Source organism: Sorex araneus, chromosome 2 (assembly GCF_027595985.1).
Source record: "Sorex araneus isolate mSorAra2 chromosome 2, mSorAra2.pri, whole genome shotgun sequence".
Lineage (NCBI taxonomy): Eukaryota > Metazoa > Chordata > Mammalia > Eulipotyphla > Soricidae > Sorex > Sorex araneus.
In genome coordinates, this window is record NC_073303.1 from 293,752,897 (window position 1) to 293,773,959 (window position 21,063).

General features: G+C 58.6%; 1 protein-coding gene across 4 annotated transcripts; it reads right to left on the reverse strand.

Annotated features, from left to right (window-relative positions):
* Window positions 1-9,046: 9,046 nt before the first annotated feature.
* On the reverse strand, window positions 9,047-20,403 carry CHRD (chordin). Of its 4 annotated transcripts, XM_055129092.1 has the most exons (23): window positions 20,208-20,399; window positions 19,955-20,058; window positions 19,422-19,551; window positions 19,175-19,306; window positions 18,812-18,911; window positions 18,618-18,705; window positions 17,011-17,152; window positions 16,775-16,915; window positions 16,621-16,703; window positions 16,385-16,532; window positions 15,942-16,048; window positions 15,738-15,857; window positions 13,682-13,838; window positions 13,233-13,453; window positions 12,901-13,014; window positions 12,499-12,762; window positions 12,256-12,349; window positions 12,086-12,142; window positions 11,764-11,867; window positions 11,283-11,385; window positions 10,133-10,287; window positions 9,895-9,994; window positions 9,047-9,470 (listed from the first exon to the last, which is right to left on the reverse strand). In XM_055129092.1, the coding sequence occupies exons 1-23, from the start codon at window positions 20,353-20,355 to the stop codon at window positions 9,415-9,417; spliced, it is 2,868 nt and encodes a 955-aa protein (XP_054985067.1). In that variant the 5' UTR covers window positions 20,356-20,399; the 3' UTR covers window positions 9,047-9,414. The 4 variants fall into 4 exon arrangements, 3 of the variants coding, with proteins under 3 accessions (XP_054985067.1, XP_054985069.1, XP_054985068.1); XR_008628664.1 differs by lacking the exons at window positions 9,047-9,470; window positions 9,895-9,994; window positions 11,764-11,867 and having other exon boundaries at window positions 10,151-10,287; window positions 20,208-20,402; XM_055129094.1 differs by lacking the exons at window positions 9,047-9,470; window positions 9,895-9,994; window positions 10,133-10,287; window positions 11,764-11,867 and having other exon boundaries at window positions 12,086-12,158; window positions 20,208-20,403.
* Window positions 20,404-21,063: the final 660 nt, after the last annotated feature.

Consider the following 21,063-nt stretch of genomic DNA (forward strand, 5'->3'; position numbering starts at 1 on the left):
CAAAAATAAAAAGAAACACAAGCAACAGCTTCATAGCTCTGTACCGGAGGGGATTTATTCTTCTTCCACTGAGACCCCCAAAAAGTCATCACATTTGGTTCCAGAGCATCATTAGAAGATGATTCACTTCTTTATCATGAGAATGAGGCGCACATGAATTGCATTTCTATTATATTTAAAACTAAACACACACAATTCTATTAACCCCAGAGGTTGCTGTTACATGGAACCTCATTGTCCAAGTACTCATGACGCAAGCATTACACTGACATCCTTCATGATTGCCTTATTTCATTGACTATGACTTTCTGTTTGACATCAGCCACAATGAAAAGGTTTTTGGAGGGGAAAGAGAGATAGTACAGTGGCTAGGGCACTTGCCTTGCATGCAACTAACCTGGGTTTGATCCCCAGCATCCCACTATGGTCCACCAAGCATTGCTAGGGGTAATTCCTGAGTGCAGAGCAGGAGTAACCACTGAGTATTGCTGAGTGTGGCCCAAAAGAAGGAGAAGGAGGAGGAGGAGGAGGAGGAGGAGGAGGAGGAGGAGGAGGAGGAGGAGGAAGAGGAAAAGGAGGAGAAGAAGAAGAAAAGAAGAAGAAGAAGAAGAAGAAGAAGAAGAAGAAGAAGAAGAAGAAGAAGAAGAAGAAGAAGAAGAAGAAGAAGAAGAAGAAGAAGGAGGAGGAGGAGGAGGAGGAGGAGGAGGAGGAGGAGGAGGAGGAGGAGGAGGAGGAGGAGGAGGAGGAGAAGAGGAAGAGGAGGAGGAGGAACAAAAAAAAAGGAAAAGAAATGATTTAGCTTCTTCCCTCAAGCTGAACAAGGTTTGAAAGAACCTCCCTCTCAGAAACCACCCCCAGGGGCAGTACACAGGTGCTGTGAGCTACTCCCCGTGTAGAATAAAGCCACGATTCTAGGCCACGAGCATCACTGATGAGCTTTCCTGTGCTATACATCACAGTTCTTGGGGGGGGGAGGGTGGTTTTATTTCTGTTTTGCTTTTTGGGTCACACCTGGTGATGCTTAGGGGTTACTCCTGGCTCTGCACTCAGAAACTACTCCTGGCCATGCTCAGGGTACCACATGGGATGCTGGGGATCAAACCAGGGTCAGCAGCATGCAAGGCAAATGCCGCCCCGCCCCCTCCAGCTGAACTATGGCTCCAGCCCCACATCACAGTTCTCAGAGAAAGAGTCTTTGCAGTTGGTGCTCCTGGTGCATCAAATAGTGAGTGAACACATTTCCTTGATGAGTCATGGGCTGTATATTTGCACTCCATGCTTCCTTCCTCCCTTTCTTCCTTTCCTCCTTCCTTTCTTCCTCCCTCTCTCCCTCCCTCCCTTCTTCCTTTCTACTTTGGGACCTACCAACAATGATCTTGGGTTACTTCCAATCTGTTGCTTGGGTATCTCTTCCACCAGTGCTCAGGGGACCATGTGGTACCCACAAGCATCTGTTCCAGTCCTTTGGGGCTGGCCCTTGGTTATTCCAGTGCAAATCTGAATGAGGCTCAGGCCCTCCCAGACTGCCCAGGGCAGCCCGACTGATCTCACCCTTCTCCCTGTGTGCCACACCCCGCCCACTGGGCCCCATACGCCCCTGTCCTGTTCCAGAGCCTTGGACCCTCCCCTTCCCTTACTACATCTGAAGCTGGGGGGTCCTCAGCAGGAAGTCTGACCAGACCTGAGGGCTGATCTGCTGATGCGCATTGCAGCTGCGGGGAGCTGCCCTGTGCCCAGACTACTCAAAGCCTGAGTTTCTCTGAGAACTTGAGTCCGTGCCTTTGAGAGGCGCGTAGGATGCAGCCATGCACAAAACAGAGCTGAGCCTGAGTGCTCTAGACGCATCCCCAAGCCTGCACCATTATCTGCAAACTGTCTTCCAAATAGTACTTCCAGCCGGGGGAACACCCGCTTCCGGTAACTTGTAGACCCGTGAATCTGAGCCGAAAGTCCCTCCCTCTGCTTCTCCCGTCTGGGCTTGGACTTGACTCTCGCCCTCACCACCTGGGAGGGGTCAAGAGCCTGGGGCACATCTCTGGAAGGGGGCCATTAGAATTTCCCACACTCAGCCCACATACCCTGTTCCATGAGGTCTGCTCTACTGTCCCCACAGCAGTATGTCTGTCTCCACTTGTGATCTCATCCCCCCCCTCCTTTTGCTGACACAGTCACTTCATGGACTCATCCAGTCTCTCTTAGTAAGTGATAAGAACCCAGGGGGAGGGGGCACTCGCTCCAAGGCCTCCGCACATGCTTTACATGGAAAAGGTTTGAATTCCCTTCCCAGCACTCTGAGCACCGCTGGGAATAGACCCCTGGCACCACACCACACCGCTGGGTACTGCCATCTGTGGCCCCAAGACCAAAAAAACAGAAAAGAAAGAAGCTCGAAACATTCACGAGGTCTCAGGTTCAAACCCCGGAGTTGCCACATACACAGAGGCAGCCCCACTGTCTGGCCACCCCCAGGAGACAAGGAAGTAAATAAAAACCCAAAAGGTGAAGCCTCAGCTGGAGAGGACCCTGATTAAAGAGGAGGATGGGGAGGAGGGACCAGGAGGGGAGCAAAGAGAGGAGATAGCATGAGAGGTCTGAGGGGTCCCTCCCCCTGCCCCGTTGCCTGGGTGAGCTATCCATGGCACCAGTACCAGTGATGCCCACACAAAAATGTGCCCATCACTAAGCTCATTGTGCCCTGGGAATGGGCTGGAAGGCACCTGGCTGGCTACAATGGTCCCCTCTGTCTGGGAGGCCTCGGCCCACCGGCACCCCCGCACGGCCACACTTCCTGTGGGGCTCCACTCACTGGCCAAGTTCCCGCTCAGGCATTTGGTTTTGTTTTTTACTTTTTTGGGTCACACCCGGCGATGCTCAGGGGTTCTTCCTAGCTCCTGCACTCAGGAATTACCCCTGGTGGTGCTTGGGGGACCATATGGGATGCCGGGAATCGAACCTGGGTCGGCCACGCGCAAGGCAAACGCCCTATCGCTGTTCTATCACTTCAGCCCCTCACTCAGGCATTTGGGGCTCAGACATCCAGGGGGTCCCAGAGAGCAGGGCTGGGACTGAGTACCTAAGGCCCCGGGACTGAGGCTCCACCGTGCTGTCCCCAGACAGGCAGCAAAATCCTGCTTCAAATGAGGAGAGGAAGGGCCCGGAGACAGCTCAGGGGTTGAGGCACGGCCTCGCACGCAGCTGATTCCAGCACGGCCTGTGGTCCCTGAGATCTGCCAGGAGTGACCCCTGAGCACAGCCAGCTGTGGCCCAAACCTTTCTCTTGGCCGGGGGGCCCTCCGTAGTAGAGCACTCATACTTCAGGGTCCCAGGCAGGCATGTGTGAGGTCCTGGATTCAAGTCCCCAAAGAGTCCAGAACAGGGGCTGGGTGGAGGAGATCTGGGTCCTCAACTTTCAGAAAAGAGCACTTGGCTGGGAGTCCAGCTGCGTGCATGCTGGACCGCTGGTGAGCCCCATCACCAACCTGAGCACAAACTCCATAACCAATGCGTCCAACCCCCAGTACAACTGCAAACACCACCAACACAACAGAGGAAAGGAGACTGCTTTTTAAATAAACAGAGCCAAGTCAACCAGGATCGGAGCGATGGAAAGAGGGCACTTGCCTTGCACACGGCTTCAGGGGCTGCAACTCGGGCTCGAATCTCTGGAATCAGCTAAGGTGCTCAGGGCTTCCCCCTGCCTCTGCACTCCGAGATCACTCCTGGTTGGCTCGGGCGACCAGATGGGGGGCCAAAGACTGAACCAGCGTCAGAGGCGTGCAAAGCAAGTAGCTCAGGGTCCCGGGCAAGCAAGGCACTGGACCCTCAGTCTCAAGAGAGGTTCTGAGCCCCGAAGTTCTGGAGCCCCGTCAGGAGATGTGCCACAGCTCCGGGGGGATGTGACCGGAGTGTCGGGAAGGGGAGCCCCCTCTTCAGGAAAGGCGCCTATGGAAAAGGCGGTAAAGACAAATCACGACGAGGAGGCCCACATCCCCTCAGCCCCCACAGCAACGGGCAAGCGGCACTTGAACCCCGTTTATTCTGCATGGCTGGGAAATGATCCCTACCCCCTACTTCTTGGGGGGCCGCAGACTCAGGCTGGAGCGGGGAATTGCCCTTTGCAAGCTAGGGAAGTCGGTCCTGACCTCGGCACAGACGTTCCTGGCCCATTCGTTGCCTTTAGCCTCATGGAAAAGAATTTCAGGAGGAGGCAAAATAGTGAAGCAAGATCATTTTTTTTTTTGCTTTTTGGGTCACACCCGGTGATGCACAGGGGTTACTCCTGGCTCTGCACTCAGGAATTACTCCTGGCGGTGCTTGGGGGACCATATGGGATGCTGGGAATCGAACCCGGGTCAGCCGCATGCAAGGCAAACGCCCTACCCGCTGTGCTATCGCTCCAGCCCTCGAAGCAAGATAATTTTTATTAAACTGAATTCTACGTGAAAAAACACGAGGGGAGAGAAAGCGAGGAAGTGTGTGTTCAAGGGAGAACACAGGGGGCTGGAGCAATAGCACAGTGGGGAGGGCATTCGCCTTGCATATGGCCGACCCGGGTTCAATTCCCAGCATCCCATATGGTCCCCTAAGCACTGCCAGGAGTAATTCCTGAGTGCAGAGCCAGCAGTAACCGCCCTGAGCATAGACAGGTGTGACTGAAAAAAGAGAAAAAAAAGTGAGAGAGAGAGAGAACACAGTCTTCTGTGTTCTTCTGCAGTAAAATAAAAAGCAAAGAGAGATGGAGAAGGGAAATGTGTTCAGGGGAAAATACGGGCTTGGAGAGCAAGTCCTTCTACCCATTTTCTAATTGAGCTGTTTGCTTTTGATTCAGTTACAGAACTAGTTAATCCACCTCACATACTAACCCCTTGTCAAAACGTATGGCATCTGCTCCCATTCAGGGGGCTGTTATTCATTCTGCTGATCTCCTATCTCTGTTTGCCAAAGTTATTTTTTAATTAATGTTTCAATTGTTTCTTTTTGCTTCCATTTCTCTTGCCAAAAGGTTGAGTCCACAAAGACACTACTAACAGCAGAATGTATCACTGATTATTACTTCCTGGATGTAACATATGGCTTCAGGTCTTACATCCAAGTCTTTCATGCATTTAATTTTGTGTGTGGAATTAATGACTGATCTAGTTTCTGGGGCTGGAGAGCTTGTCAGCAGGTAAGGTGCTCACCTTGCATGCGGGTGACAGGGTATAATTTATAGGGTACCCTGACCACTGCCAGGAGCAATCCCTGAGCACAGAATCAGGAGTAATTTCTGAGTGCCACCAGGTTTAGCCCCAAAACAAACAAATCCAAAAAAGCAGTGATCTGGTTTCATTCCTTTGCTTATGAAAGCCCAGTTTTTCCAGCACCATCTGTTGATGAGATTTTCCTTACTCTATATATTCATGGCTTTTTTTTTATCATCCTTTAACAGAGATCAAACATCAACATATGTTTGATTAGACTCTCCATTCCATTTTGTTGATCAGGGATGAATTTTTTAAATTTTTTCTATTTTGGGGGCTGGAGCGATAGCACAGCAGGTAGGGCGTTTGCCTTGCACGCGGCCGACCCGGGTTCGAATCCCAGCATCCCATAGGGTCCCCTGAGCACCGCCAGGGGTGATTCCTGAGTGCAGAGCCAGGAGTAACCCCTGTGCATCGCTGGGTGTGACCCAAAAAGCAAAAAAAAAAAAAAAATTTTCTATTTTTTATTTTGTCTATCAAAAATGTCTAGTTTTATTTTAACACCATATAGTTTAAATAACTTTTAATAAGACACTACTCTATAATATAGTTTGAAGTTGAGTAACATAATGTCTTTATTGTATTTTTCTCAAGATTGCTTTCATTCTCTGGAGTTTTTTGTGGTTCCATACAAATTTTAGTATTTTTGTTCTATTTCTTTTTTTTTTTCTTTTTGAGTCACACCTGGCGATGCACAGGGGTTACTCCTGGCTCTGCACTCAGGAATTACTCCTGGCGCTGCTCAGGGGACCATATGGGATGCTGGGAATCGAACCTGGGTCGGCCGCATGCAAGGCAAATGCCTTATCCGCTGTGCTATCACTCCAGCCCCTACTTTTGTCCTATTTCTTTAAAAAAGAAATCATTGACATTTGTGGGGGTGGCTTTTATTGTATATTTTGTTCCGTTTTACAGTGCCAGAGTGCCCAGGCCCTCATATATGTAAGATAAGTAACTGCTCAACTATTAAGCTCCATCCTGGCCTCCAAACCATTGGAATTTTGATAAAGAATTGCATTGAACCTGTGTATCACTTTTGGTGAGACAGCGAGTTTTTTCCCTTGTTGGTTATATTGTGATAGCGGCAAGCAGCGAGAATATGATATTGTTTCCTGTTGTGTAATGCACACACACTTCGCTGCTTTGCTTGCACGTTGGTGAAGCTGCTCACAGGGTCCAATTTCTGAGGGTCAGATAAGTCACGTGTCTTGCCCAAGTTTAGATACAGCCAAACAGGGTCAGGCCTTGGACCGAACAAAGACCCCACAGAAAGATGCTCACAGCTCAAGACTTGACTATGTTTCGAGAGGGGTGGGGGGCGGAAGTCGTTTCTGGATTTGTTTTTAGCTTTGGACCCTCCGTCCCGCCAGCCTTAATGATTTCCGAGCAGAACATAAGTGCCACCTCGGCCGAAACCTATGAGGTTCTCCCCAGTGACGTCAACCTTGCTTTTAAAAACCAAAACAAAACACAGTTGATGTGAATCACATGTCGGAGTGGCTGAGTTCCCGCTAGGCTGGGAGCATGCACAGATGTGGGTCAGAGCTGGAAGGTAAGTGCCCACCCAGGACAATGTTCTGCCTCCCCTCTCACCCTTCACACACTCACCCTCTGCCCTTCCTTGGGGAGAATGGGGTGGGAGCACATTTGAAACATACCTAGCCGTGCTCAGGGGCTAGCCCTGGCCAATGTTTGGGGGGAGGCCCCCATGTAGGGTGTGAGAGGAACCACAGTGGGCAGGGTGAAAGGTCAGTCAGAGCCTACGATCTGTGTGTGTGTGTGTGTGTGTGTGTGTGTGTGTGTGTGTGTGTGTGTCTGGTCCCTGGTCCATACCTTTTTTTATAAGCTTCCCTCCAGCTTGGGGCTGAAGTGATAGTACAGCGGGTAGGGTACTTGCCTTGAATGTGGCCGACCCGGATTCCATCCCCAGTCTCCCATTCCGTTCCTGAGCACCAGCAGGAGTGCAGAGCCAGGAATCATTCCTGAGCATCACTGGGTATGTCCCCAAAACCAAGTAAAATGAAAAAAAAAAACAACTTCCTCATGCCCCAAAGCAGAATCACTGATAATAATCCATCATATTGATTAACTGACAGTGTCTAGTTTCTACATTAGCAGCTGATCTGAATTTTCTTTGGCAAGAGGTGGGAGCAGTGGGTTGGTTTAGGTGACACCTGGCTCTGCCTGTGGCTTACTCCTGTCTCTGTGCTCAAAGGATCAAATGCAATACCAGGAACCAATCTAGAGTGGGTCGCATGAGCGGCAAGAACCTTAATTTCTGTACCATTCTCTGGCCCCTGATCTAATACCCGAACCAGCCTTTTAAAGCCCCCTGTTCTAGGGGTGGAGGAATAGTGCAGGAGTTCTCCGCATCTGTCTTGCATATACAAGCAACCCTGTTAGTGGATCTGGGTTGGGTCCCTGGCACCCTGATGGTTTTCCCCTAGCACCACCAGGGGTCACTCCTGAGCACAGAGGCAGGATTCGAAACTCCGGAGTAGGGTTGAGGCAGGAAGGGCATCTGTCCAGTCCAGGTCCCTGAGGGAGGTGTTTGTGTGAAGCAGGGGGCCAGGCGAGCACTGAAAGCAGGCTGGGTGAGCCTCCTGGGACTGCCCGGTAGAAGTGGGGGAGCGTGTTAGAGGGTTAGAGGGTGCCCACAGCACTGGGTACACAGGTGAGGTCGGGGCTGGTCCCACAGCTGGCCCCAGCCCGGCGCTGGGTACCACATACAACCCCTTGAGCACTGTCGGGTGTGATCCAAGCCCCCACCCCCCAAATTTTACCTAAGTCTCCTCCCCATTATGCATAAACCACCCTCTCCAGACTGGCCTGTCTGGCCCATCAACACCGGGGCTCCAACGAGCTGGCTGGCCATTGTTCCCAAACCCTCACACCCCAGTCCTATCTCGCCTTGATGTGCTTTTGTTCCTGTTTTGTTTGTTTTAATTTGGGGGGCACACCCAGCTGGCTCTGCACTCAGGGGTCATTCCTGGTGGGGCACAGGGGAGCCTCGGGGGTGCCAGAGCATCCCCATGCAAAGCCAGCCCCCTGGACCATCTCTCCAACACCCCCTGCTTCTGTTTTGTTTTCACAGTGCTGGCACGCGCACACACACACACACACACACACACACAGCTCAGATCTGCAGCTTCCAGGCAAATGGGAGGTGGCTGGGCGGGAGCACCAGCACGCGAGCAACGGACACGCATGCCTGTGGCGCTGGGTTCCGCCTCCCTCCAGGCCCCGGAAGAGGCAACAGCGGGAGAACAGCAGGAGTGTTGGCCTGACTCAAAAGAAGGGAGAGGCTGGTGATGGAGCCACGGGTCTCTCTCTTTGGAACTTCACACAGAGGACTGGCAAAACACAGCCCCCGGGAGGCCAGCAACAGTAAACCCGGGTGCAGAGGCAGCGTTGGCTTTCCAAGGCTCTCTTTTGCCCTCTGGAGCCACACCCGGCTGTGCTCAGGGCTTGCTCCTGGCAGTGCAGGGGGCTGGGGACCAAGCCCCGCAGAATCAAACCCGGCTCTCCTGTGTGCACTGTGAGTGCTCAGCCCACGGAGCGCTCTCTCAGGCCCCTAGGTTGTTTTTTATTTTATTTTATTTTTCCTGCTTTCATTGTTCTTAGGGTTTGAGGGGATTGGGTGGGGTGGGGGTCCACCCAGCAACACTGCGGAGTTATTCCTGACTCCTGGCAGGCTTGGGGACCGTATGGGACACCCGGGAGTCAAACCTGGGTCAGCCGTGTACAAGGCACGCACCCTCCCCGCTGTCCTATAGCACCCACAGAGAGACAAGCTAGAGTCCAAAGACTGAAAAAAAAAAACTGGTTTAATAAATACAAAAATCTCCAATAGTGACTCTGCTCAGCTCCGGGCAGCAGGCGGACTGGGGGGCCCGTGAGGCTGAGTGAGGATAAATTAAAACCCCAACAAGCCGGCGACACTGTACACTAGGGGAGGGGAGGTCGGGCCTCCAGCAGGCCGGAGCTGGGCAGGCCAGGCCCCAGCCGCCCTCCTGCCCCCTGCGTGAGGAGCTGCGGTGCCCAGAGGTAGTGGGGGAGGGAGACGGAGCATGAGGCAGGGGGGCCCAGACGAGAACGCGGGGGGGCCCCCACACCACTCCCTCTCCAGCCCAGGCCCCTCCTCTTGGTCCTGAGGCCTCCCGACGACGGCTGCCTAGGAGCCCTGGGCTTCTTTCTGTGGCTCTGGAACTGTCCTGGTCTCAAGCGCCGCTGTGGAAAGAAGGCAGAGGACTTTGGTTCGTTCATTTGGGGGGCGGGGGGAAGCGGGGTGCCACACACCCCGTGCTCCTGGCTCTGCATTAAGGCATCATTCCTGGTGGTACTCGGGGGACCCTATCCACTGCCACGGATGCCCCCCCCAAGTTGCTGCGTGCCAGGCAGATGCCCTACCCACTGCACCATCTCTCCAGCCTGCGGGAAGGCCTTTGGCAGGGAGGGGGCCCTGAGGGCCCAGGGAGGGCACAGCAGAGGGACTGGGCACTAGGAAGGAACAGCATCTTCTCAGTGACCCGGCGCCTTGGGGGGCTTCAGTGCAGGCGGGGGTGGGGGCAACAAGTACACAGCAGGATGCAAGCGGGACGGCTCTGGCCCTGGCCCCCCACCCCTGGAAGCCCCCCCAGGACCCCACACTCACGCTGCCGGGGAGCGCAGTGGGCACAGCAGCGACTGTCCTTCCCGGGGCCGCAGGACAGCGGTGGGGAGCACTCGTCCCGCTCACAGTGGGGCACCCCCGCCTGGGGCGGAAAGCAGCTCCTGAGGCTCCGGGAGGCACCCGCAGCCCTCGGCCTCCTTGTGGAAGCCCACCCACCAAGAGTCTGCCCCACCCCCTCACCCACCAAGGTCTCCTACTCCCCCCCTCACCTCAGACTTACCCCACATCTGCAGGTGATGCAGCTCATCTCCCCAAAGGGAGGCACTGAGGGGTGCCAGCTCTGGCTCTCCGGGAACCACTGCCCTGCAAACCGGCAGCCGCGGGGACCATCAGCCTGCATGGGACCCCCCAGCAGAGGACGGGCTCCAGACCCCGCTGTCGGAAGGGAGAGAAGGAGGGAGGCAGCATCAGCAGAGGTGAATTCTCTGAGAGCCTCCAGGTCTTCTCACTGAACCTCCAGTACCTAGAAGTTTCCATTATAAACTTAGTATGGAATGAATCTGGTTGGAGGCACACATGCATGGCTACACACATGCATGTATGAATGAGTGGTATGAATGAACAAAACAGTGGGTGGATGGATGGATGGATGGATGGATGGATGGATGGATGGAAATGTAGGTGATGGAAGCAGGGAGGGAAGGAGGAAGGAATGTTGGATAATGGATGATGGGTTATTAAAGGGTAAATAGATGGTAGATTGCTGCAGGATAGATGAAAGGGGGATGGATGAGTGAAAGGTGGGTGAATGGGCGGATAGCTGGATAGATAATGGATGAGTGGATAGGTACATGAACGAATGATGGAGATAATAAGTAAGGAGTGGATCAGTGTATGGACAAATGAATGGATGGTGGAGGATGGGGACTGATGGATAATGGATGGATGGATGGACGGATGGACAGATGGATGGATGGATGGATGGATGGACAGATGGATGGATGGATGATAGGTGGATATGTGGGTGGATGGATGGACAGATGGGTGGACGAATGGATGAGGGGGTGGGGGTGGGGGTGTGGATGGACGGAAGGATGGGTGGGTAGATGGATGAGTGGGTGGGTAGGTGGATGGATGGTGGGTGTATGGATGTATGAATGGATGGATGCAGGATGAATGATGGGGATGGAGGAGTGGACAGCAGAGTTGATGGACAGAGAGGTGGGCAGGTGGACAGATGATGAAGATGGATGGGGCAGAAACTGGAACCCCTTGCAGCCCACTAGTACGTGCATGTTCTCTCTGCTGTTTTGAGCCTGGGCTGAATACCTGAGAAGTCCCTTCCACCCCTCCTCCCTTCCCAGTGCTCCCCAGCACCATGCATCTCCTCCCCCAGAGAGGAGCTTAGCTTCCCCAGGGGCACCCCTCACCTGGACACTGTTTGCAGCAGTCAGTGGGGTTGGCGCGGACGGGCTGGGCACAGGCCAGCCGGGGACACTGCACCTTCTCACAGTGCACCTCTCCAGTGCCCCCCTGCAGGGATCCATTGAGCGAAGGGTGTCAGGACGGAGGGGAGCGCCCCAGCCTGCCACTTCCTCCCGCTCCTCAGCTGTAGCCACACAGTCCTCTGCTCCGAGCCCCTGGGCCGGCGCTTCAGACCCCTGCACCCCCGCTTTTCGGGGGAGAGAGAGTGTGTGCCCGGGGTCACAGGTTGATAGTCAGCAGGCAGAGGCCGAGTTCTCACCCAGCTCAGCCCTCGCCCGTCTACAGGAAGCCAAGTCTAGGAGCCCGAGGGCCTGGTCCGGGACTGTCTGCCTCCTGGCGCCCTGGGCAGACCTCAGACGGGCAGGCCCTCCCGCTCTCTGCAGCCCGGGCTGGGCCCTGGCACCAGAAGAGAATGGGCAGCCATACCTTGCAGGTGCAGACCGCACACTTAATTAAGCCAAATGGGGGCACGACGGGGTGCCACCGGGTGCCCGCTGCCCGCCAGCTCCGGTCACCATCAAAATAGCAGCCTGGTGGGGGACAGTGCCCAGCTGCCGTTAGTACTGACCTCTGGCTAACCCCGCCCTGGTCAGACCCAAGCCCGCCTGCGGGCCAGCACCTCAGGAAGCCTGGCGGGGGTCACTTGGCACCTGTGCCCCTCAGCCTCCCCGCAGGCCTCTCCTGCACCCCTCCTGGGCCCGCCCCGCAGCGCCATGCCTTGCCCCACCCGCACACACTTCCGGCTCACCCTCTCCGGGGTCCCGCAGCCTGGGCAGCCCTGGGGGGTCTCTAACATCTGGTTTCTCTGTGGAGCCAAAGGTCTAGTGAAGGTAAAAGGTGATCCCCCCTTCTTTCCCCAGCACCGCACCCCCCACCCCACTCTCCCTACTCCTTCCACCCCCCCCACTGGCCACTCACCTGGGCACACGGGGCAGCACTGGTCTGGGGCCTGCAGGGGGTTCGGGCAGGGCGGCGGGGGGCACACCACGGGATCACAAATCACAGTGCGTCTCTGCAGACAGAGGGGAGGGAGTGCGCTGGGATGCGGAAGGCACCCCCCACCCCACCCACCCACACCCACCCATACACACACACACACACACACACACACACACACACACACGGAGCCCTCCCCTGCAACCCGTCCCAGGCTCCTTCTACCTGGCAGGTGCAGAGGGAGCAGAGGGGGTCGTAGTTGGGTGCCCAGCGAGCTCCATGGGGGCGCTGTTGCCCCTCGAAAAAGCAAGTGTTGGGATCTCGGGGCCGCCCGTGGCCGCTGGACTTGGCAGGCAGCGGGGCGTCCGGGCCCTGCACGGCGGGCAGCGCGGCCACGGCAGCGGCGGCGGCGGGGGCCGCTGGGACCCCTGGGGTCCCTCCCGCCGCCAGCCGCAGGCCGCCCACCTGGCACTGGTTGGCGATGTGTACCTGGGAGGGGGCGGGGAGTGAGGCCCGGGCCCAGCACCCCAACACAGAGCAGCCCGAAAGCGCCACCCGTCGGCGCCCGAGGCACCGCCCCCGCTGCCCCAGGCGAGCACGCCCCCTTCCAGCCTGCAGCCCGCCTACCTGCCCGCCCAGCTCCCCCTGGGGGCTCCCCTTGGTGCAGATGAGCAGCGAGGCCGTGCCCCGCGCCAGGTGCTGCAGCAGCTCCGGCTCCAGGTCCTTGACCACACCCTGCGCCTGGGAGCACACGGACTGGTGGGGGCACGCGGGGGCTCCAGCCTACAGCCCCCCGCGCCAGCCCCTCCAGGGCCCCAGCCTTTACCTAGCGTCCCAGGGCTCCCGCCGAGAAGGAGGCAGCAAGGAGAAGGGATCACAAAGGCCGAGTCAGACCCACAGTCAGGCCTGTCCCTGCTCACTGGCCACGACTGCCCAGCCGCCTCCCCATGGGGCCTCACCTCGGGGCCATAGAAGCCCTTCAGCAGCCGCCGGGGCCCGGGCGTCCCGGGAGGCCCGAGGAGGTGGGCAGTGACGGTGCCCTGCTCGGAGCCGCCCAGCCCGGCCAGCAGCACCTCGTAGTACAGGTGGCAGTGGGCATCCAGCGAGAGCCACGCATGCCCTGCGGCCGGACTCCTCACGGGCGGCGACACCAGGGCTCCCGCCAGCACCATAGGATGCGCTGGGTCCAACAGAAAAAAGGGGACAGGTGAGAGAAGTGACCAGGAGCGGACGGGGCTGCACGGTCCTGGCCTGGGCCCGGCTGCCCCAGCACGGAGCCCACGAAGAACCAGGGCTGGTGAAGCCCCCACACCCACGTCTCCAGATGCCAGCCCAGAGCCCCGAGGTGCCCGCTGTGCTTGGCTGCACCCCTCACTGCAGGGCGGTCAGAGGACCCCAGTACACTCACTGTCATGGCGGGCACGGTGCCCGCTGTACGGAAGGGCGGCCACGTGTCCCCGAAGCTCTCCATCCCGGAAGTCCTTGGTGCCCACGTTCAGGAAGAGCTCGTTCTGCAGCAGCATGTGAACCCCTCGGGCACCCAGCCCAGGGCAGACACCCACAGCCTGCAGGGGCGGGGAAGGGGGAGCTCAAGCCGCAGCCTGCCAGATCCCTGAGGAACACCCCAACATTCTAAAGCTTTTTCCGTTTCATGACCCCAGGATACCACACACACGCACACACACACACACACACACACACACACAAGCATGTGCATACACTCACACGCACACAAGCACATGCACACACTTACACATATACACACTCACACACATACACACAGGCACATGTATACACTCACACATACACAAACATACAAACACAGGCACATGCACACACACATATACACACACATATACACACAAACACAGGCACTTGCACATAGAGGTACATGCACACACTCGCACAGACACATGTATACACACAGGTATATGCACACACAGGCACATGCACACACTCACATATATTACACACATATACACAGGCACATGCACAAACTCACACATACACACACATATACACACACTCACATACACACAATCATACTCATACACCAGGAACACAAGAGCCTTGCAGGGGCTGGGCAGATGGCCCGATGGGTGGACATACATGCCTGAAATGCATGAGCCCGGGTCCCATCTGGGTGCCACACAGTTCCCCAACACCACCAGGGTGCCACCTCACATGGGGGCCGGAGCAATAGTATGGTGGGTAGGGCGCCTGCCTTGCATGCAGCCAGCCCAGGTTCGATCCCCAGCACCCCACGTGGTCTTCTGAGCAAGGCCAGCAGTAATTCTTGAGTGCAACACCAGGAGTTACCCCTGAGCATTGACAGGTATGACCCAAACAAACAACAAAAAAGGGGAGCAACCCCAGAGCACTGAGCCAGGAGTGCCAATAAGGCCACACACACACACACACACACTCACACATATACATACACACACATTCATATACATACACACACTCATATACATGCATACATTCATACATACACACTCACACTCACACACATACACACATTCACACACAACCTTGAAAGCCCAGATTCAAGTTACTTCTCTGCCACTTCATAGCCAAGTAACAGCCTTGCAGATAACTTATTCTCTCTGAAATACAAGTCAGGGGCCCTGGCTGGAAGGATGGCTCAGTGGGCAGAGGCACTAGCATGGCATGTGCCAGGACACCAGATTGAATCCCAACACCATGTGGTTCCCCAAGCACCTCCCCTCTGGCCCTAATGACCCCCAGCACCGTGTGTGGGGGTGCCTAATGCCCAACCATGCAAGGTCCGAGCAGCTCCACATTCTCTGTCCCGACACTAAACTATCCAGCCTGAGTGGCCAGGACTGACAAAAGGGGCCCAGGGCCCTGAGCACTGTTTCCCAAGAGCGGAAAGAGGCGCTCACTGAGAAAGCCCAGGGACCACGTGCAGCTTCTTCTGGGGGTCAGCTGCGAGCCCGTCTCGGGGACTGGCAGAGGATCTGGTCCCCCATCTGACCCTCCACACAGGGTGCCACACAGTTCAACGAGAGAGTCCATGGAGGGGACACTGATCCTGCCTGTCCAGCCTGACTTCCCACAGAGCACACACACCACACCCAGCCCCTCACACACACATGCACACACACACGCTCGCACGCACATACATACACCCACACCTCACCCAAAAGCCTTCACATATATGTGCGCACATACACACACATACACACACATATACATCCACACCTCCCGCACATGCACACCCCTCACACACAGATACATACACACACACAAACACATACACACCCACACCCCCTCCTACACCCACACATACACACACATACACGTACACATATATATATACCCATATACCCACACCTCCCTCACACCCATACAACCACACCCCCTCACACACACATACACACACATACATACATGTACACACGTGGACAGCTGTGCCAGGACCTTCCCACAACACTCACTGTGTGTCCTCCAGGCTGGCCCCCGGTCATGTGGCACAGGACCGTGCGCTGGTCCCTCCGCTGGGGCTTGGTCTCCAGTGTGACGGCCACCACCTCACTGCTCGTGCCGACCACCTGCACCTGGATGGAGCGGGCGGGGAAGGGCACCGTGGGGCGTCAGGTGGCCTGAAATCCCACACCTGTTCCTGCAGCCCCAACTCTCACCTGGTAAATCAGGGAGCCGTTGCCGAGCAGAGTCAGGCTGGCCGCGCCCGCCGCACCCGTCTGAACTGGACGCAGGGCATCGGCCCCACACAGGACACTCTGCAGCACTGCAAGGGGTAAGGCGGGGGCGGGGGGGCGGGGGCAACACAGCACAGTAGGTCAGGGTTTGCCCTGCACGCGCCGACCCGGGTTCCGTCCCCAGCACCACATAGAGTCCCCAGAGCCCTGCCAGGAGTGATCCCTGCGTGCAGAGCCAGGAGTAAGCACCACCAAGAATGACCCAAACCCTACACACACACACACACACACACAGAGGGTGGCCCTCTTGGCCCTGGGCCACCCATCTCCCACAGGTGCCTTCCAGGTACACCCTGACCCCTCCCCTGGCACCTGTGCGGCCTCCTTATTACGCCGGCCTAGTGCCAGTCACAAGTCGGGCTCACCGTCACAGGCCTGCCGGGCAGCAATGAGTCCAGTAATGCGTGGTCCAGACCCAGCTGCCCTCTCCAGGGTCATCTGCAGCTCCCCCAGTGCCAGCCAGTCCATCTCCTGAGCTGTCAGGCTGGGCAGCACCTCGGCGAAGCCCGGCTCCTGGGGACGAGGCCATGCATGGCAAGCCGCCCAGAGAGAGGCCAGCACAGGGGGGCGGGGGGCAGGGGGGCGGCACCTCACAACTCACCTGCACCGAGGTGTTGGCCCGGATCTCCCGCAGCAGCTGTCCTCGGTGGAGAATCTGCAGCCGCAGGGGAACCTGGGCGGGGCCTGCAAGAGCGGCACGTGGGGCCCCCCGGGGGAGCTAGGCGCCCTGCCACCGCGACCCGCAGCACACTTACCCCCACCCCGGGGCTCCAGCAGCCCGCGGAAGAGCAGTAAAAAATGCAAGGAGTCCTGCGTGTCGCTGAGCGCGAGGAGGGCAATGCCACCTGTGCCCAGCTGGGGGGCGCCTTCCACAGTCAGGATGGCACTGAAGGTCTCTGGTAGAGGAAGGACAGGAAGGTCCATCAGAATGCCCCATCCTCTGTCCACATGGCCCTCCCAAGCCCAGGTCCAGGGGCGCCGGCACTCTCACCTGCAGCCAGGGCTCTATGCCGCAAGAGCGGCCCCCAGACCTCCCCTGAGGGGTGCGTGGGAGACACGAGCCCCACGTGCAGCTGCTCTGACCTGAGGAGCCGCAGGGACAGCCGTGGCACTGCCCGCCACACCCCGCAGACCTGCAGCAGAAAGGCAAGAGCACCCCACTCAGCACAAAGGAAGATTAGGAAAGGACCCCCAGGCCCCTGGGACACTCAAGAAGGAGTCCTGAAGCCAGAGCAATAGTACAGTGGGGAGGGCACTTGCCTTGCATGCAGCTGACCTAGGTTTGAATTCTGGCATCCATATAGTCTCCCAAGCACTGCCAGGAGAAATTTCTGAGTGCAGAGCCAGCAGTAACCCCTGACCATCAACAGGGTGTGGGTGGAGACCAAAAAGAAAAGAAGAAAGAAGGAAAAGGAGGAGGAGGAGGAGGAGGAGGAGGAGAAGCAGGAGGACGGAGGAGGAAGAGAAGCAGGAGGAGGAAGAGGGAGGAGGAGGAGGAGGAGAAGAAGAAGAAGAAGAAGAAGAAGAAGAAGAGAAGAAGAAGAAGAAGAAGAAGAAGAAGAAGAAGAAGAAGGAGGAGGAGGAGGAGGAGGAGGAGGAGGAGGAGGAGGAGGAGGAGGAGGAGAAAAAGAAGAAGAAGATGATGATGATGATAAAGAAGGAGGAGGAGGAGGAGGAGGAGGAGAGAAGAAGGAAGAAGAAGAAGAAGAAGAAGAAGAAGAAGAAGAAGAAGAAGAAGAAGAAGAAGAAGAAGAAGAAGAAGAAGGAGGAGGAGGGAGAGGAGGAGGAGGGGGGAGCAGGGGGAGGTGGGAGGAAGAGGGGGGAGGAAGAGGAGGAGAAGGAGGAGAAGGAGGAGGAGGGGGGAGGGAGAAAGAGGAGGAGGAGAAGGAGGGGGAGGAGGAGGAGGAGGGGAGAGGAGGAGGAGGGGGGAGAGGAGGAGGGGAGGAGGAGAAGAAGAGAGAAGAGAAGAAGAAGAAGAAGAGAAGAAGAAGAAGAAGAAGAAGAAGAAGAAGAAGAAGAAGAAGAAGAAGAAGAAGAAGAAGAAGAAGAAGAAGAAGAGGAGGAGGAGGAGGAGGGAGGAGGAGGAGGAGGAGGAGGAGGAGAGGGGAGGAGGAGGAGGAGGGGGAGGAGGAGAAGATGGAGAAGAGGAGAAGGAGAAGGAAAAGAAGAGGAAGAGGAGGAAGAGGAGTGACCCTGTGGGGGCCCAGAGGTGGTACCCAGGTGGTTAGGACAGACACTGTGTTCTAACTCCAGCACCACATGGGGTCCCCCAAGCACCACTGAGCATAGCCCTGAGAGCCTCCAGCATACAGGGTGAATGGGTTCCCTCACCTCACACTGAGCCTAATTGGCGGGGAATTGCTGGTGGGGACCAGTGGCCCCAGGGTCTTCTAAACACTTTTTGGGACCCTCCCCCCCAAAAAGAAGAGGGCCTGGAGCCAAGGTGTGTGAGTGCAAACCCAGGCTCCATCATTTACTAGATGGATCTCTTGAGCACATCACACGCTGCCCCTGAACTGCGGTGGTTCCATCTGTACAATGGGCTTCCTTATGTCGGCGCCCAGCCAGGACAAGCACCGGTCAGCAGCATCCTCTCACCAAGCCGTCCTGGGTCGGGGTGGCGGGGTGTTCAAACAGCACGCTGCCTGCCGAGTCTGAGAAGCGGATCCGGGTGGGTCGGTCCAGCCTGGGATGAAGCGGGCGGTGAGGCCGGGCCTGAAGCCTCCGGCTCCGACCTCTGCCGGTCCTCGCGCCCTGGCCCTCCCAGTGCAGCCCCCTTCCTTCCTTCTCACCGCCTGTAGGAGATGGAGACACGCAGGCTAGAGCGCAGCAGCGACACCCGGGCCCGCGCCACGGCCTGCGACCTCGGCCCTGTCAGCAGTGCCACGAAGTCTGCCAAGGGAGCACAAGGTCCTGGTACCCGGGACGGCGGCGGTGTGCTGGCCCACAGCACACACACGCACGCACAGACGTGCACACACATGCACACACACAAACGCACGCACACGTACGCACGCACACACGCACACGCACGCGCACACACACCACACACACGCACGCGCGCACACACGCCTGCACACGTATACACGCACGCGCATACACGCGCACACACGCACGCACACAGGTCCACACCCGCGGGGTTCCGCACACCTTACCCGTGTGGCCGTCTGCGCGGCCGCGGTCCTCCGCGCCCGGCTCCCCGCGGTCGCTGTAGCTGCGATGCTCGGGGTCCCGCGGATACTCGAAGGCCAGGCCTGTGGGCGGCCTGTCGGGTCCGCTGCTGCGCTCTGCCGCGCGGAGGAGGGGGGCACGGGCCTGAGCCTGGGCACCGAGGGGCGGGGCTGGGGGCCGCGCATCCACCCCGCCGCCCTCCGCCTGCCGCGCGAGCGGCGCCCGACTTACCCTGCGGGCACGTCTTGCAACAGTGTCCGGGCAGCTGGCGCGGCTGCCCGCAGGTCAGGGCAGGGCACTCGGGCTTGATGTTCTTGCAGCTGACCTTACCCGAGCCCCTCACGCGGCGACCCCACTGAGGCTGCTCGCGGAGAAGGGGGGGGGGTGATTCAAGGGTGCCGCAAGAGCGGAGAGGTGGGGGTCCCACGCAGCCAGCCCAAGACTCCGCCTCTTACACGCTGTGTGACCCTGGACAAGTCACTCAACGTCTCTTTCTCTCTGGGGTGGGATGACGATCGCCGCACCCAGCGACAGCGACCCGGGAGAAAAGGGGACTGGCACGGAGGGAGCACAGGCGGTGGGAGAGCGGCACCAGTTAACACCTGAGCCTCAGAGTTGGGGAGGGGGTGCGCTTCTCCCCTTCCCCCAGGCAGCCGGGCAAAGGGAAAACAGCCAAGTCCCAAACTGTCTGCAGACTCACTGCCGTCCTCTGCAGCCCCGCGCCCCCCAGCGACGGCCCCGAGACCCCCGCGCTCGCCACTCACCGCCTCGCACGCGCACAACACGCAGTGCATCACCCCGAAGGGCTCCCCCAGGTCCGGGTGCCACGTCTCGTCCACGGCATAGACCTTCCCGCCGAACGAGCAGCCTACGGGGCGCAGGGACGGGCTCGGCTGGCGGCACCCGGGGGTCCCGCGCGCCCCCGCCGCCTCGAAGCCACCTGCGCCCGCCCGGCGCCCCCTCGGGGCCGGCCCGCCCCGCCCGCGCCGCCGCCCCCCGCCCCCGGCGCCCACCTACCTGCCGCGCCCCGAATGGGCAGCGGCTCCTTCTCGGGCCGGATGGGCAGCGCGGGGGGCTCGGCGCTGGCGGCGCGGGCCGGCCGGGAGCCGAGCAGCAGCAGCCCCAGGAGCAGCAGCGGGGCCGGCGGGGCCGGGAGGCTCGGCATGACGCGGACGGGACGGCGCGGCGGGCGGAGCAGGCGCGGGCCGCGGGCCGGCGGGGCGCGGCGCGGGCGGGGGCCGGGGGCTCGTCGGGCGGCCGCGGAGTCGGCGCCGGGCCGGGCGGGGCGGGCGCGGCGGCGGCCGGGGAGCGCGGGCGGCCGCTGACCCGGGGCCGTCCGCCGCTCTGGTGCCCCGGGCGCCGGCTCCGGCCCGTTTTATGCCCCGCACCCCGCGCCCCGGCCGGGGGCCTCCTCCTCAGCAAACGGGGCGGCGGCGGCGGCTCGGCGAGGGGGGCCGGGCTGAGCCCGGGGGGTCCGGCCCAAGCGGCGGCGGCCCGGATCGCGAGTGGGGGAGGGGAGGGAGGGGCTGGGACCCGGCGGGGGAGGCGGGAGGGGAGGGAGGGGGAGGGGCGGGGAGGGACCAGGGGGCGAGAAGAGGGGAGGAGAGACTGGTCCGGAGCACCCCCCCACCCACCCCCACCTCCCACCCCTGGCTGTTGGCGGACCACCGGGTGCCTGGTCCGCAAGATGCGTGTCCAGCCCAGGTCAGGAGCCCCAGGCCAGGGGAAGGGCAGCAGCTGGGCTTGAGGCCTGAGCAAACCACGGGACTAGGACTGCGTTCCTGCCAGAAGGGTGACAACCTGCAGGGAAGGACCCCAGGACAGATCACCCCTGGACTCTGGGCCCCCGTACATCTCAAACACACGCACATGC